Here is a 16,416-nt window from a genome sequence, read left to right as displayed (position 1 = left end):
GTTATGAATTATCTGAACTAGTTTCGGAACTCAAACAGGCCCATGGAGTTATTGGAGCTTCATAATTTTCAACTAATTAGAGTTTTCTAGTACACTAGCAATACTTAGAATAGTAACATGATTGCTGTTGTCCTAGGATAGTAATACTGATAACACTCCTGGGAACCCAAAGAATGGGATGGTTCATATTCTTTCTTCATTGTATACTTATAAGGCCTTAGTTTTATATGTGTAGTCACAGTTCTCAGGTTCCATGTTACCTTAATATCCTTACTAGGAAATAAACTTTATAAAATAAACTACCTGTTAGAAAACATTTCTTTTTCTGTTCCAGTTGAAGTTGCGAAGTCTGAAGTTGGGCCCTTTAATGATTCTGCTCATGTGGAGCCCCCTGTTGATTCTACTCATATTTCTCTGCAAGAAGAAAACCAGTCTTCCGTCAGTCATTGCCTCCCTGATGCTTCTACAATTACTGAAGAAGGTTTATTTAGCCAAAAGAGTTTTCTTGTTTTAGGTTTTAGTAATGAAAATGAATTTAATATTGCAACTATCATAAGAGAAAATGCTGGAAAAATTGTGTCACTTCAGAGCAGAGTTGTTGCTGATTATGCTGTGGTTCCTCTGCTGGGGTGTGAAGTACAGGCAACTGTGGGAGAAGTTGTTACAAATACGTGGCTGGTAAGAAAACACTGTAGCAGTTGAAATGTAGTATTGAAGGATGTCTGAAACTAAGAGTACACGTTTATTTCTTAGGCAGTTCAGTTTCAGTAAATTGGTATTTGGGTTTGAGCACTGTCTGGATTTTGCTTTTAGCAAAGGAAATTGTAAATAATAAACTATGCAAGCTTCTTGGTCCTAATCCTGGTAGAATAGAGGGGCCACCCTAGCAGTGTTCCTTCTTAGGAAGTTACTCCAGGTCATCTCATACTATTTCAATTTTCCTAGTTTTCTTACTACCAAAACATGACATACACTTTTGTATTATTCCATCTTGTTGGCTTATCACTAATAATTTCATCATTGATTTTTTTTTCAACTTTCAAAGAGAAAAAATGATAATACTTCGGAAGAAATTAAATTTTAAGCAAAATTCAATAAATTCGATGATAAATCTGACTGATTTTAACATCCTATATAATGGATTGATGTGTATGTATTTCTTTAATGTTATAATTTTAAATGTGTTGAGAATGAGCATATATACACATTTATATGAAAGTAAAATTGCTTTTCATCTAAACTAAAATTACTTTTACTGTAACTGAACCAGTGTTAACCACTAGTCACTTATTTCAGGTTGATGTTATTGTTTCTCTTGTTTTTAAAAGGTAACTTGTATAGACTATCAGACTTTAATTGATCCAAAGTCAAATCCTCTCTTCACACCAGTCCCAGTAATGGCAAGAATGACTCCTTTAGAGGATTGTGTTCTTTCATTCAGCCAGTGTGCAGGAGCTGAAAAAGATTCATTGACATTCTTAGCAAATCGCCTTGGAGCAAGGTATGTAGTATTTTTAGTGTACCTGCTGTCTTGGTGTACTTTTTATTTGTTTTGACTTATAGAAGAGCATTCAAATTAGGATTTCACTGGGTGTCTTTATAATATTTATGAGGAATGTGTTGCATATCTATGTGATGGCTCAAAGTGGGAGAGGGAGAATGCTGTTAGGCGGATGCCTGGCAAATGTTAAGACTCCAGGTATTAATGCTTACCTACCAGGAAAGGGAATATTTAAAGCTGATACATGGGTCGTTATTGAGTGTTGCTTGTCTTAAGCATTATTTATTCCCTTCCATTTGCCATATGGATGATTTATTCTTTTTCAGTGTACATTCATTGTTTTTCTGCAGTGCAAATGTTAAGCAGGAATAATGAATACTTTGGGAGAAAGAAAATGAATTTTAAAGTTCCAAAATCCAAATTAGCCCAACCTGTAAGTGAACTTTAATGGTGGCTGTTTAAGAAGGAAGTAGAAAACTCATTATATAAATAAATATAAATGAACTAAACTTTACATTAAAGGAAAAGTTCTTTTAGATTATATCATGAAGCAGCACTTAAAATGCTTTTAAACAAGAGACACATCTAAACCGAAATGATTCGGAACATTCGGGAAGAAAAAAAAGATGGGCAAAGATACATCAAAAGAAAGGAGAGTGTTGCAGTTTTAACGTCAGACAAGTTTGGATTCAAATCAAAAGGCATTAAACAGGAAAAAGAAGAGCACTGTAAATAAAGAGTGCTATTCACACTGAAGGTAAAAAATATGTATATACCAAATAGAGCATGACTACCATTCATAGAACAAAAACAGCAGGAAATTCAATGAGGAATCAGCAGAAACGTTAATTGTAGGAGACTTTAATTCCCACCTTTTACCTCATGACAGGTCAAATGGAAAACTATAAGGATACAGATTTAAACAGCATAGTTAGCTATCCACCCTAAAACAGTGACCATACCATTTCAGGCACCTGTGGAACACTCATAAACATTGCCTGTATAGAAATTGGCCACAAAGAAAACCTCAGTAAGTTCCCTGAAGTAGAAAGAGTGGAGACCATATTCTGTAATCACAGTGCAAAAAAAAAAAACCAAAAAACTAGAAATGAGTAGTAGAAATAGAAAATGAAAAGACTTTATCAACTGGACATTTTAGAACTTTTTAGTAACTCTTGGTTCAAAGAGGAATTCAAAACCACTTTTAAGCCTAGAAATCATTATCAACCTGATAGTAACAAGCAACACCAGTGCCCACATTGCGACCTTAAAATACCACTTCCCACTAAAAGAAACTAAAGCTTAAAGAAATGATTGGTTCTAGGTCTGGGGCAGAAAAGATACCAGTGAGTCTGGAACATTTTGTCAGAACAGAGAGCAAGTATTGATATATTATTGAAGACTAGTAGGAAGGGTTGTGTCAAAAGGACCTCCACTGGCCAAAGACAGGAAAAGTTAAGTGTCACTAGAGATAATAATGGCAGTGGATCCAGACACATTTAAATAATGTTTAAATCATAACTTCATAATGGCACCAAACAAACTAAGCTAATTGGTCATGTTTGAAGGATGCTAGGAAACCAACTCATTATTTTTTTTTTTTTTTTTTAACATCTTTATTGAAGTATAATTGCCTTACAATGGTGTGTTAGCTTCTGCTTTATAACAAAGTGAATCAGTTATACATATACAATATGTTCCCATTTCTCTTCCCTCTTGCATCTCCCTCCCTCCCACCCTCCCCATCCCATCCCTCTAGGTGGTCACAAAGCACCGAGCTGATCTCCCTGTGCTATGCGGCTGCTTCCCACTAGTTATCTATTTTACATTTGGTAGTGTATATATGTCCATGACACTCTCTCACCCTGTCACATCTCACCCCACCCCCTCCCCATATCCTCAAGTCCATTCTCTAGTAGGTCTGTGTCTTTATTCCCGTCTTGCCACTAGGTTCTTCATGGCCTTTTTTTTTTCCCCTTAGATTCCATATATATGTGTTAGCATACTGTATTTGTTTTTCTCTTTCTGACTTACTTCACTCTGTATGACAGACTCTAACTCCATCCACCTCATTACAAATACCTCCATTTCATTTCTTTCTATGGCTGAGTAATATTCCATTGTATATATGTGCCACATCTTCTTTATCCATTCATCTGTCGATGGACATTTAGATTGCTTCCATGTCCTGGCTATTGTAAATAGAGCTGCAATGAACATTTTGGTACATGACTCTTTTTGACCTATGGTTTTCTCAGGGTATATGCCCAGTAGTGGGATTGCTGGGTCGTATGGTAGTTCTATTTGTAGTTTTTTAAGGAACCTCCATACTGTTCTCCATAGTGGCTGTATCAATTTACATTCCCACCAACAGTGCAAGAGTGTTCCCTTTCCTCCACACCCTCTCCAGCATTTATTGTTTCTAGATTTTTTGATGATGGCCATTCTGACCGGTGTGAGATGATATCTCATTGTAGTTTTGATTTGCATTTCTCTAATGATTAATGATGTTGAGCATTCTTTCATGTGTCTGTAGGCCATCTGTATATCTTCTTTGGAGAAATGTCTATTTAGGTCTTCGGCCCATTTTTGGATTGGGTTGTTCGTTTTTTTGTTATTGAGCTGCATGAGCTGCTTGTAAATCTTGGAGATTAATCCTTTGTCAGTTGCTTCATTTGCAAATATTTTCTCCCATTCTGATGGTTGTCTTTTGGTCTTGTTTATGGTTTCCTTTGCTGTGCAAAAGCTTTGAAGTTTCATTAGGTCCCATTTGTTTATTTGTGTTCTTATTTCCATTTCTCTGGGAGCTGGGTCAAAAAGAATCTTGCTGTGATGTATGTCATAGAGTGTTCTGCCTATGTTTTCCTCTAAGAGTTTGATAGTGTCTGGCCTTACACTTAGGTCTTTAATCCATTTTGAGTTTATTTTTGTGCATGGTGTCAGGGAGCCAACTCATTATTTTGAAAGCTGGTAAATAAAGAGAAAGGATCAAGTATTTATCCTGCTTTTCCTATACAGTCTGTATCAGAGTACCATAATAATGGATAAGACAGTTTCCCTTTATAGAAGTATTCCAACAAATAAGTGAAAAAGGAATGATAAGATTGTGATTCTTAAATGTGACTAATAAATGAAAGAATCTAGGCATTGAAAATCAACATACTAAAGAGAAAACCAGACATTATATGCTTTCTTGTGAAGAATACATCACCACCTTGAAGTAGTCTTAGCAAAATAATGAAACCTCAATCTAATAAAACCTAGATTCAACTACTGAATTATAGGAAATACAGGAGAATAACATGTTCTACTACAGCACAGCAATACAGTCAGCAAAATCCAGACTCTGAGATAACTCTACATTATAGTGTCTTCAGCAAGGGGGCAAGGAAAGAAGAGGGAACCTGCAAGCTAAAAGACATAAAAAATTAAATGTAGTGTTTAAGGATGCACTATGTGATAAAACTAAAGAAAAGTAAGGAAGTGATAATCATAAATATCCAAATAGTGGCTACTGTTAGCAAGGGAGGGAAGGGGGTTAGTAACTGAGAAGAGGCACGTTGGAGAGGTTCTGGAGTGACTGGTAAGATTCTGTCTTCTGATGTGGGTGGTGGATATAAGGGTTTTCATCTTATGATAATTCATTAAATTGTATATTTCCTTTTTTGCTGTGTTCTGTACTTGGATTATACTAAACAGTAAGCTTTTGGAAAAAACTGAAATTGTAGCAAATAACAATAACAAAATATGGCAACAGACTAAAGCAGTGCTCACAGAAAAATTCAGCAAAGTGGTTATGTAGAATATTAATATACAGAAGTCACTGACCTTCATATGTACAACCAGTTAGAAGAGCTAATGAAAACAAAGGTCTCTTACTAAATCTGTAGTAAGAGATAAAACACCTAGCAACATGATGTGGGATCTAAAAAAACAAAACAAATGAACAAACAAAATAAAACCAAAATAGACTCATAGATATAAAGAACAAATTAGTAGTCACCAGAGGGGAAGGGAATGGAAGGTTGGGCAAAATAGGTGAAGGGGATTAAGAGGTACAAAATTCCAGTTATAAAATTAAAAAGTCATGGGGATGTAATATTCAGCATAAGGAAAAAAGTAATACTGTACTAGCTTTGTATGTTGACAGATGGCTACTAGACTTTTGGTGTTGATCATTTGTAATGCATTTAAATGTTGAGTCACTACGTAGTACACCTGAAACTAATATAATATTGTATGTCAACTATACTTCAATTTTTTAAAAAAATTTAAAATGAAACTTGGAAGAGCTACAGAAACTTGTAAAATGCTATTGAGGGAAATAAATATGACTTGAACAGTATGAAAGATGTATCTGTTCTTGGACAGGAAGACTAAACATTGTAAAGAAATTTTTTAGAGAGGGCAATAGCAAACTAATTCTTAAATTCAAAAAAAATATTAGCAAGCAGGAAAGTCATAAAAATTCTGAAATAGAATAGTTATTTAAATATATTTTGTAAACCTCACTAGATAAAATAGTGTGTCTGTAAGTAGCAGAAAGTTCAGTGAACAGGCAGAAAGTCTAGAAATAGACCTAAACACAAACAGGAATTTGGTATATGATAAAAGTGATATTTCAACTTACTGAAGAAGAGATGGTTTATTTAATAAATATGATTCAGTAAAGTTGGAGCAACATATCATCCCAAAATAAGTACCAAATTAATTGATCAGTGGGTTAAATGTGAAAAATGAATCCATGAAAGTACTAGGAAAAATGTGGAATATTAAAAAAATCTTAAAAGTGGGAATCTAGACCTAAAACCCAGAAGTCCTAAAAGAAAAGACAATTCTGTTTATATCTCATATTCTGTTTTTGCCCCCATATTCTCTTTAATATTCTGTGATCATGAGGAAGGCGTTTAATTTCTCTGCATCTTTTCCCAGGTCGTATTTTTACAATAATTTGTAAAATATTGGTATTTCACAAATATTGAGAGGATCGAATGAGATATGTGAAAATACTTGGAGAAGTTGTAGTGGGCTAAAAGATATAATGAGTTATTCATACTCTTCCTTTGCTCCCCTAGTTGTTCCATGCTGCCTCCTTTTGGGAGGAAAGACAAGGTGGATGGGTGATGACTAATTAAATAGATGGTTTTTCTGGTTATTTCTTGTAAGTCTAGTTTAATTTGCTTATGTTTTTATATAAAGTTTAATTGTGGCAATATATTTTCATTCTAGAGTAAGCACTTGTAAGGGGATTAGCTTAATTTAAGAAATAGAACCAACTTTTAATCTGTGAGTATTTTCTTATATTCAGAACTCTAACAAAACCATTGTATTAGAAACTTCATTCTTACTTTGCTGGCTGATAGTGCATATGACATTTGCTTTTCTTTAAATGTAACTTTCAGTGTTCAAGAATTCTTTGTTCGGAAATCCAATGCAAAGAAAGGCTTGTTTGCCAGTACACATCTTGTATTGAAAGAACCAGGTGGTTCTAAATATGAAGCTGCCAAGAAGTGGAATTTACCAGCGGTCACTATAGCTTGGCTGTTGGAGACTGCTAGATTGGGAAAGAGAGCAAATGAAAGCCATTTTCTGATCAAAAATTCACCTAAAGAAGGTTAATACTTTTATTTTGTCCTTTTATATATATTTTTTTACAATTTGATGGTTTCTGGGATATGAATGTGCTAAAACTTATTTTTAGGACAGGTCATTAAAATTTCTCCCTTTCACGTGAGCCACTCTTGGGCACTCATTATTGGGGGTGTGGGCAAAATAAATATGCGTTCATAGCACAAATGTTTAATTTGTATCTGTACTATCAAGTGTAGGCACTATCTGAAAGCTAGAGTGTACAGAACAATATAGGAACATTCTAGGGCCTCAGTGTTTGAAGTCTAATGAGCTTAGATCCCATTTACTGTTCCTTCAGTGGCTCACACTGACACATCTTGTGAGTAAAGTGCTCTCTATTCCTCATCTTTGGGCTTTTGCATGTTATCTCTTGCATGTTATCTCTTGCCTGCTTCATGCATGCCTGTTCCTCCTTATCTTCCATTTCTCAACTTGGATGTCACTTTCCCTGGAAAGCCTTCCTTGACTCACCAAGTATGGCCTTTGTCTTGCCATAACACCCTGGCCTTTTGTAGCTCTCATCCCAGTGTTACCGTTCTAGTTTACTTTCATGTTACCCCGCTAAACCATAAGCTCTGAAAAGGCAAGGAGTACGTGTGTCTTGTGCATTATATATTTTCATTGTCTAGATTAGGCCTGGCAGGGAGCAGCCATCTAATAAGTGTATTTGTTAAATGTTGAAAAAAGGTAGGAGGCAGGGTGGGAGGACACAGTAGCCTCTCTTGTAAGATGATGATGGCATCCCTGGGCAAACTTCAGGGAAGCTTCTCAAAGCTATTACTTACTACTTTTATCTAGACAACCTGGAAATTTTACAATGCAGGCAAAGTAATATCAAAACTTCATTAAGCACTTTCCGAAAACTTGACCGTAGTTGTTAACTCTGAGTACATGTAATTGGGATTTTCTTTTTTACTCTGCCATTGACTAAGATGACATTATTTATATAATTTTGGGCAAATTATGAGGTTTATTGAGAATATTTCAAGTTACAACAAGATGAAACAGGAAATCTAATTTCATTAATTATTTGTTTCAGTTGATGTACTTGTCTAACTCAACACATATTTTAATATGTTGTCTGCTTTGTTTCTTTGAAAGTAGGTATATAACTTTGTGGTTTGAAGTATACTTGAGAATTCACATGAAAACTCACAATAAGATGTAAAAACATCACTTCTTGTGTGCCTCTTTAGACACAAAAAGACATTAGTGGCTCACATTTGTTTCTTTTCATTTTAAATCTCTAGAACAAAGTTTGGAAACTGAAACAACAAACGGGGTGAATCTAAATCCAGATACTCCAGAGCATCCTGTCACAGACCTGGAAACTCACAGAAAAACAGCCGTTACACCTTTAGATATGAACCGCTTTCAGAGTAAAGCTTTCCGTGCGGTGATCTCACAGCACTCCGGACAGGCTTCAGTCTCCCCTGCAGCAGGACAACCACTTCAGAAGGAGCCCTCATTACGCCTGGATACACCATCAAAGTTTCTGTCCAAGGACAAACTCTTCAAGCCTTCCTTTGATGTGAAGGTAAGGCTTATAGAAAATGGTCCTGGAGATAACAGTTTTATAGCTTATAAAGTAAAGCACCAAGTTCTCCATCACCTCTGAAGTTTGTAGTAGTAACTTCCAGAAATGTTGGCAAATAGATGCGTAGTATTGAGTCCCTACATATATCCAGGGTTGAGGTAACAGCTAGAGATATATAGTGTGAAATCAGGACATCTGGATTCAAGTCCTGTATCTGTCATGAACGGTATGACTCACAGATCATTTAACATATCTGAGCATTAGTTCCTTTTGTACAAAGAGCATAGTATCACTTACTCTGAAAACTTACAGGTTTATCATAAGGATTAAGTGAAATTATGTGATGAAATAATTTCATAAACTGTAAAATAACATAAACACCTTGCTACTTATGTTTTGATTCTAGGAGTACACCTGGTACTCTTTCTGAAAATGTTTGTTATCACTTTACTTTTCAATCATTTCCCTTAAAAAGATGAGTTAAGTGTGCATCTTTCTTTGATCTTCTGAGCACTGGAGTATGGCTCCCTTTCTGAAAAATTCATTCACAAATCAAGGGCTAATTCAAGCTTCTCAAATGGTTTCCTTTCATTCCCCAAAGATAATTTCTTCACTATTCCTTTAGTAGTTTTTGGCCTTTCAAATGGCTGTTCAAACCATGTTTTTTTTATCCATGACTTTACAAAATTATTGTATGGTTTATCTATTGAGGTTTTACTCATAGAGTTTAATAATTTTTACTAGTATGTTTTGGAGCAGACTTAAAGTTTACAGATTGTTCATCTTCAGAAAATAAATGTAAATTGATACCCGGGACAGTTTTCTCCAAGCTAAATCTTTGATCAAATTTCTTCTGAAGTAACATTTTGTGCTGTGATTAACACTGTTCCTTGTGCCTTAAGAAGTAGAGGAAAACCACTGGTTTGGGAACTGCAAGATCTAGAGTCCGGCCTCTGCTTTTCCTCTTGCAGCCTTTTAAGGCGAGTCAACCTCTTTGGGTTTCATTATCCCCGTCTGTAAAATCATGGAGCATATCTAGATGATTTCCAAGGTCTCAAAGCTCATAGACTCTTTGAATAGTAAGTGAAATAATATTAGGAGACAAGAAGATAGTAGAAGTATTTCTAGTCATTGAGACCATTCTTCTACCTTGCAATGAAAAGCTGATGGTTCTGAAATAGTCTCAGTGAAGGTACAAAACACATTTAAAGGTTTCATTGTTTAGTCATAGTGTATTTAGCAGTGTCTCTCTCTCTTCTGTCTTTTGTGATATATAAAATAGTTCTTCATCTTATAATGAGTTGTTCTTCAAATTGATGTAATATAGTAGTTTGAATTTTTTCTCTGAAAACAGAAGGGCGCATGATTCCATATGGATCACAAAATTGAACATACATTAGGCCTCACAATAAAAAGCACCCCTTATTTAACTTAATTTTTAATTGACACACATCCAGAAAAGTACAACAGATGTGCTGGTAAATGAAACATTAGAGTTAACAGTTGGGAAGACACAATACATATTTAGAAAGAGATCATTGCCAATGCTATAGAATCTTCCTCAAGTCCCCCCTTCCCATCACTTCTTCCTCCTTCCTCCCCAAAGGTAATACTCCTGACTTCTAACACTAGCTTTGTTATGATTGTTTTTCACTTTTAAGTAGGTGGAATCATAACATGTATTATGAGTCTGTCTATTTTTGTTCAACCTTTGTTTAGAAGATTTGTCCATGTTGCTACCTCTAACTATAATTCATTGATTTTATTACTGTGTAATAATCCAGTGTATGGATATATCACAACTTACATATTCAGTCTACTGTTGATGGGCATTTAGGTGGTTACTAGTTTTTTGCTCTTACAAATAGCACTACTGTGAACATTCTTGTGCATGTCTCTTGGAATGTGTATACATGCTTTGCTTTTTGGTATATACCTAGAAGTGAAATTGCTGGGTCATCTTTCACCTTCAGTAGAGACTGACAGGCTGTCCAAATGGTTGTACCAGTTTATACTCCCACCGATAGTGTATTGAGCACCCAGTTTCCCCATCCTTGCCAAAGAAGTATTATAAGTTTTTTTTTTTAATATTATACTTGGAAATAATTCCTAACTTACAAGAAGTTGCAAAATAAAAATAGTATAAGGAATACTCACATAACCTTTTACTCAGATATGTAGAGTTTCCATTAATTTCCAGATGGAAGGATTTTGTTTGTTTCATTTTTAATTTCTAGTTTTATTGCATTGTGATCAGACTTTTGTTTGTAATATTTCTACTTCACAGAACTTACTGATCTTTTCTTTGTACCCTGATATATGAGCAGTTTTTGAGAACATTCTTTGATTTTTGAGAAGATTCTTTGATAAGAAGATATATTCTTTATCAGGGTTTTCTCTCTATAGATAAAAGTCTGACATATTGATTATATTGTTTAGATCTTTTATATCCTTTCCTATTTTTTGTTCATTTAACTCCTCTTATACTAAGCGGTATTTTCAGGTTTCCTAATATTGGTGTGTTTTTTATTTCTCCCTGCATCTGATGTAGTTTTTGTTTTGAATAGATCATTGCTGTATTACTTAGTGCATAGATATTCATAACTGTTATGTAAGTAGGAATGTGTCCTTTGTCTCATTTAATGCTTTTGGCTTGAAGTGTACTTTGGTATCAGGATTTCAATCGCTTCTCTCTTACTCTTTTCATTTCCCTTATAAATCTGTGCATTCCTTCATTTTTAGCCTTTTTGGATTGCTGTGTTTTAAGTGGGTCTCCTGTATACAGCATAGAGTTGGGTTTGCTTTTTGAGCCATTTTGAAAATCTTTCAGTTACGCAGGTTAAGCCCATTCACATTTAATATGACTTATATTGTATTTGGTCTCATTTCTGTCATATATTGTAATTGCTTTGTGATTATGTTTTATATATGTTTATTATATGTTTCTTCAGTTATTGTGTCCTCTTTGCGTTTTTTTTTTCCTTTTGGTATTTAGGAAAGAGTTCGTTTGTTTTATTCTCATGGTTTCTTATAGTGTTCTTAATCCCCCTTCTTCTTAACCTTTTATATGTCAGTTTTAAATTATGTCTAGATCCCCTGCTTACTGCTTCTATTGCAGTCAATGATCTTATTCTGTTTCCACCTTTTCTCTCTTCCACTATTTTTAGTTACATTTGTCTACTTTGTCAGAAAATAAAATGTTTATATATTCTTCAACCCATGGACCTCACCCTTGTTTTCATCTTAACTCTGCATTTAAATATATGAAATGCTCACTGTCTGTCCTTTGTGAAGCTTCCCTGTCCTCTTTTGGTAGGAATGAAGTTCTGCACCTTTAAAACTTTTACTAAGGCCTTGATTCTTCAACAAATTGTTCAGATGTACTATTCTTGGTATGCTTTTTTTTTTTTTTCCCTTGAGTTTCCTGAAAATGCTGGTCCACTGCTACCTTGCTTTTATGTATGTTGTTTTTGAAAACTGTAATGCCAATCTAATTATGTTGTCTTTGTAAATTATTTCTTTTTTGCCTGAAAGCCATGTGGATTTTTCTTTTATTTTTAAAGTCTAATAGTTTTACAAGGATATGTCTAGATATTGATCATTCTCAATCAATTTTCCCTAATACATGGTGAGTTTTTAAATGTTTAGAATTTGGCTTCTCTGAATTTTGGTCTGAGATTAGAAAAATGGAGCTGCCAGTCAACTGAGTTGAATAGAACGCTTTGGGATTGGAGCCTAAAGATCAAGAGCTCGTGTTTTGGACACATAAAGTTTGAGATGCCTGTTAGACATCCAAGTACTTTTGTCAAATAGGCAGTTACACATAAAGCCTGAAGTTTGAGGAATGGTGAGTGGTCTGGGCTAGAGAAAGAAATTTGGAGATCCGAGTTTGTAGGTAATATTTAAAGCCATATGAGAAGAGATGCCAAGAGAGCAGAAGAAGAAAAGAGAAAAGGTCTAAGGAACACCCATAGGGGCTCACATTTAGAGAAGGAAACAGCAAAGGAGACTGAGAGGAGCCACCAGTTAGGGAAGAGAAAGCCTAGAGATTGTCTTAGAGGCCAAGTAAGAAAGTATTGAGGAAGGAGTGGTCCACTATATCAGATGCTGCTGAAAGATCAACAAAGGTGAGAATAGAAAGTTGACCACGGGATTTGGCATTGTGGACACTGGTGATCTTAACAATAAGGGTTATTATGACATTGTGGAGGTGGAAGCAAGTGGGTTCCTGCAGGAATGTGGGAAGAGTTTGGGACATTGACTATAAACTATGCGTTTGAGGAGTCTTACTGTAAAGGGGAATCAAGAAATGGGGTGCTAGCTGTAGGGCAAAGTATGATCAAAAGAAGGTTGTTTTGTTTTTAAAATGGAAGAAAGAACTGTATGCCAACGTGATGGATCAGTAGAGATCCAGTTGATGGTGCAGATGAGAGGGGAGAATTAGTGAGAGGGGTTGGGATCTAATGTTTAAGTGGGGGAAAGTACCAGAAGGAAAGCAGTGCTCATGGCATAGGTGCAGAAGGCAGGTAGACATGGTGTGGGAGCTCTGATTTCTTTTGTATATGAAGAATTCTTTTAAATGCTGCAGAGAAATTTAAAAAAAACAAAAACTTGCAAATAGAAAACCTTACCATGTTCTCAAAAACAAGATTAAACATCCTAAAGATCTAAAAAGATAATATAGATCCTATTTAAAATGTAAGCAGAAATAGTATAAAAATTCTGAAAAGAATAATTAAGGGAAGGCACTAGCCCTACTAAATTATTAAAACATAAAGCTTCAGTAATTGAAGCAGTGTGTTATTGTTACATGAATAATCAAATCAATGCAGAAGATTAACCCCATAGATAGAAGAATGCATTATATGATCAAGGGGACATTCAAATCAGACAACTGGGTAGCCATCTGAGAGAACAGTTAGGATAAAACCTCAAACCTTACATCAGAATGAATTTCAGAGGATCCGATACTTAAGTACAAGAAAGGAAGGCATAAAAATACTAGAACAGGCCATGAGAGAGTGAGTTTGTTTTTAAATAATTCCGTTGTGAGGAAGGTCTTTCTAACTATAACATAATATCAAAAGAAATAAAAGATTCATATGAATTTGACAGCATTAAAAAATTCTCTACATTCAACTATGCAGATCTTATAAATATGCAATAAAAGTATTTGTTTTAAAAAAAATTCTCCATGGCAAAAATTTGACAAATGACAAATTGGGAACAAATATGTGCATATCATAGTGGGTATATATGTGCATAAAAATATATACAGATATATTTAGGCAAGTGGATATTTTAAAAAGACTAATAACCTAATGGGAAAATAAGCAAAGGATAGGAAGAGATATCTGTCACAAAAAATTGAATAGAAATATTATACATGCATGAAGATGTTTAATCTCATTCAGTATAAGAGGATGGAAAATTAAAGCATGCAGATATATTTTTTAACCTATCAGATTGGCAAAAAAGAAAAATCTGATTACCCACTGTGCTGTCAAGCATGTTGGGAAACACTAATGCTTTGCTGATGAGAATGTCAGTGTTGGTGCGCACATTTTGCTTAAATGGTTCCCTTTACTCTTGTGTGTGCAAAATGTGTGTGTACAAGGTTATTCACTACATCGTTATACTGGCAAAAGATTGTTAATCTAAATATTCATCAGTTGAGCACTGGTTAAATACCTTTTGCTGTATGCATGGAATACTATGCAGATGGGAAAGAGAATGAGCACAAGCCCTGGACAGCAGTGGCCTCTGCTCACGAGGGAATTGTGGGTGGCTTGGGAACAGGAATACATTTTGTACCTTTGAAGATTTTTCACAATTCTCAGCTCAATCTAACTTTTTAACCTTCTTTATAGTTCATGTCTTGTTTATATCCATCCTTGCTTACTTGTTTCCGTCTGTGTGTTTTGTTTGTTTACTTGTTCGTTTATTTTGTTTTTTGGTATCATTAATTTTAACCAACTTCAACTCTAAAGTCAGACAAATGTGGTAAGTGCTGCTGAAAATGTAAGCTTGTCAGTCTCTTTGAACTAATTTGCTGGACAGTATGAAATTTTTTTTCTTCATAATAGATACTAGTTCAGTCTTTATTGTTGTTTAGAGGAAAACTGGAGGAGGTTAAAGCTATAATCCAATTAATATTGAGGATTATTCCCTTTCTCTCTTTACCTCTTTTTCTCTCCCTCTTTCCTTATTCTGTTTACTTCTCTCTCTTCCCTTCTCTCCCCTCTTCTTCCTTTCTCTCTCCTTTTCCTCTCTTCCTTTCTCCCTCTCCCCCTCCATACATACAGGATGCACTTGCAGCCTTGGAAACTCCAGGAGGTCCCAGCCAGCAGAAAAGGAAACTGAGTACACCACTCTCAGAAGTCATTGTCAGAAACTTGAAAGTTGCTTTGGCAAATAGCTCTCGAAATACTGTCGCTCTTTCTGCCAGCCCTCAACTGAAAGGTGCCCAGTCAGAAAAGGTAGAATTAAATCTCTCATTATAAGGAAGTTTTAGATAAAAAACACTTAAAACAATAATGATTGATCTGTTTCTTTTATTTTCCATGGGCAGGAAGAAGCTCCAAAGCCACTTCACAAGGTAGTGGTATGTGTTAGTAAAAAACTCAGTAAGAAGCAGAGTGAACTAAATGGGATTGCAGCCTCTCTAGGGGCAGACTACAGGTAGTTGGCTCATCTTTCTCTTTGGTGGTGATACAGCCTAAATTTATAGGGAAACCTAAAACTGTTGTGAGCATCTACAAAAAACATTATTTTGCCTTTTAGTTTGTCATATTATCTATAAACTCTCTCCAATTGATTTTTAATTTAGCACATCCTTTTAAAATATTCTCTCCCATATCAATTCACTCTTACAAGTTTGTTTTTAGGGCATGTTTAACAAATATATGAGAACTTATTTTGTGCCACTCACTATTCTAAAAACTTGGGATCCATGAATGAGTATGGGATCCATGAATGAGTATAATCTAGAAAAAAATCCTTGTCTTCAAGGAGTTTATAGTCTAGTAATACATTTAGGTCTGACATTAAGCATGTTTCTTAGTGATTTTCAAATTAGAGCCTTTCTGTAAGTAGTACTAAGTACTGCAGCACTCCTGAATTAAAAGTGTCTTTTTGAGGATGTTTGAATTTCTATCATTTTTACTACTTTGGAGGCATAGTTTATCAGATCCACTCTCAACCTTACAGCCAAACTAGAGACAGGTCTCTAGCATAAATGGCATCAGTATCAGGGAATGAGAGACCCTTGCCTATTCTGGCCAATCCTGAATTGATTGTATTCCTCCACTGTCTGTGGTGCTTGCTTTCTTGATCACTTGTTTTCAGCCATTCATAGATAGCATAATGATTGGTTTTACAAGTAACAAACAGTTTGAGGAATATGATTAGCTTTATCTTTCCCTTTGGTAAGTCATTTCAGTTATCTTTCTTTTTAATAAAGAAATTAGATTAGGAGAATGTAAAAATAAAATGAGTCTGTGATAGTTATAAGCACCTTAGTGTTTAATTCATCTATTGTCGAAGAGTAAAGCTTTCTTACTTATTATAACTATTATTTATATTGTCTATTTTATAGATATATTATTCTATAATAATTATTATGTAATTATCTAATATTATACAATTACTATTATATTTATATTACCTATTACTAGTTGCTGAGCGCTTAGTATGAGGCAAGTATTATCTCATTTCATTCTCACAGTAGCCCTATGAGAGTTTTCAT

At 34.8% G+C, this 16,416-nt stretch overlaps 1 protein-coding gene across 4 annotated transcripts in view; it reads left to right on the top strand.

Annotated features, from left to right (window-relative positions):
* Positions 1 to 16,416, top strand: part of TOPBP1 (DNA topoisomerase II binding protein 1) — a 79,932-nt gene that overhangs the window by 29,097 nt on the left and 34,419 nt on the right. For all 4 annotated transcript variants that reach the window (XM_082459203.1, XM_082459202.1, XM_082459204.1 and 1 more), the window contains 6 exons: positions 335 to 678; positions 1,329 to 1,501; positions 6,904 to 7,115; positions 8,383 to 8,669; positions 14,975 to 15,148; positions 15,241 to 15,350. In XM_082459203.1, the coding sequence (XP_082315329.1) occupies positions 335 to 678; positions 1,329 to 1,501; positions 6,904 to 7,115; positions 8,383 to 8,669; positions 14,975 to 15,148; positions 15,241 to 15,350 (1,300 nt within the window). The remainder of the gene's footprint in view (positions 1 to 334; positions 679 to 1,328; positions 1,502 to 6,903; positions 7,116 to 8,382; positions 8,670 to 14,974; positions 15,149 to 15,240; positions 15,351 to 16,416) is intronic.

The sequence above is a fragment of the Balaenoptera physalus genome (assembly GCF_965194825.1).
Source record: "Balaenoptera physalus genome assembly, chromosome: 4".
Lineage (NCBI taxonomy): Eukaryota > Metazoa > Chordata > Mammalia > Artiodactyla > Balaenopteridae > Balaenoptera > Balaenoptera physalus.
Note: the sequence above shows the minus strand (reverse complement) of the source record. Positions and strands in the feature narration are given on the sequence as shown.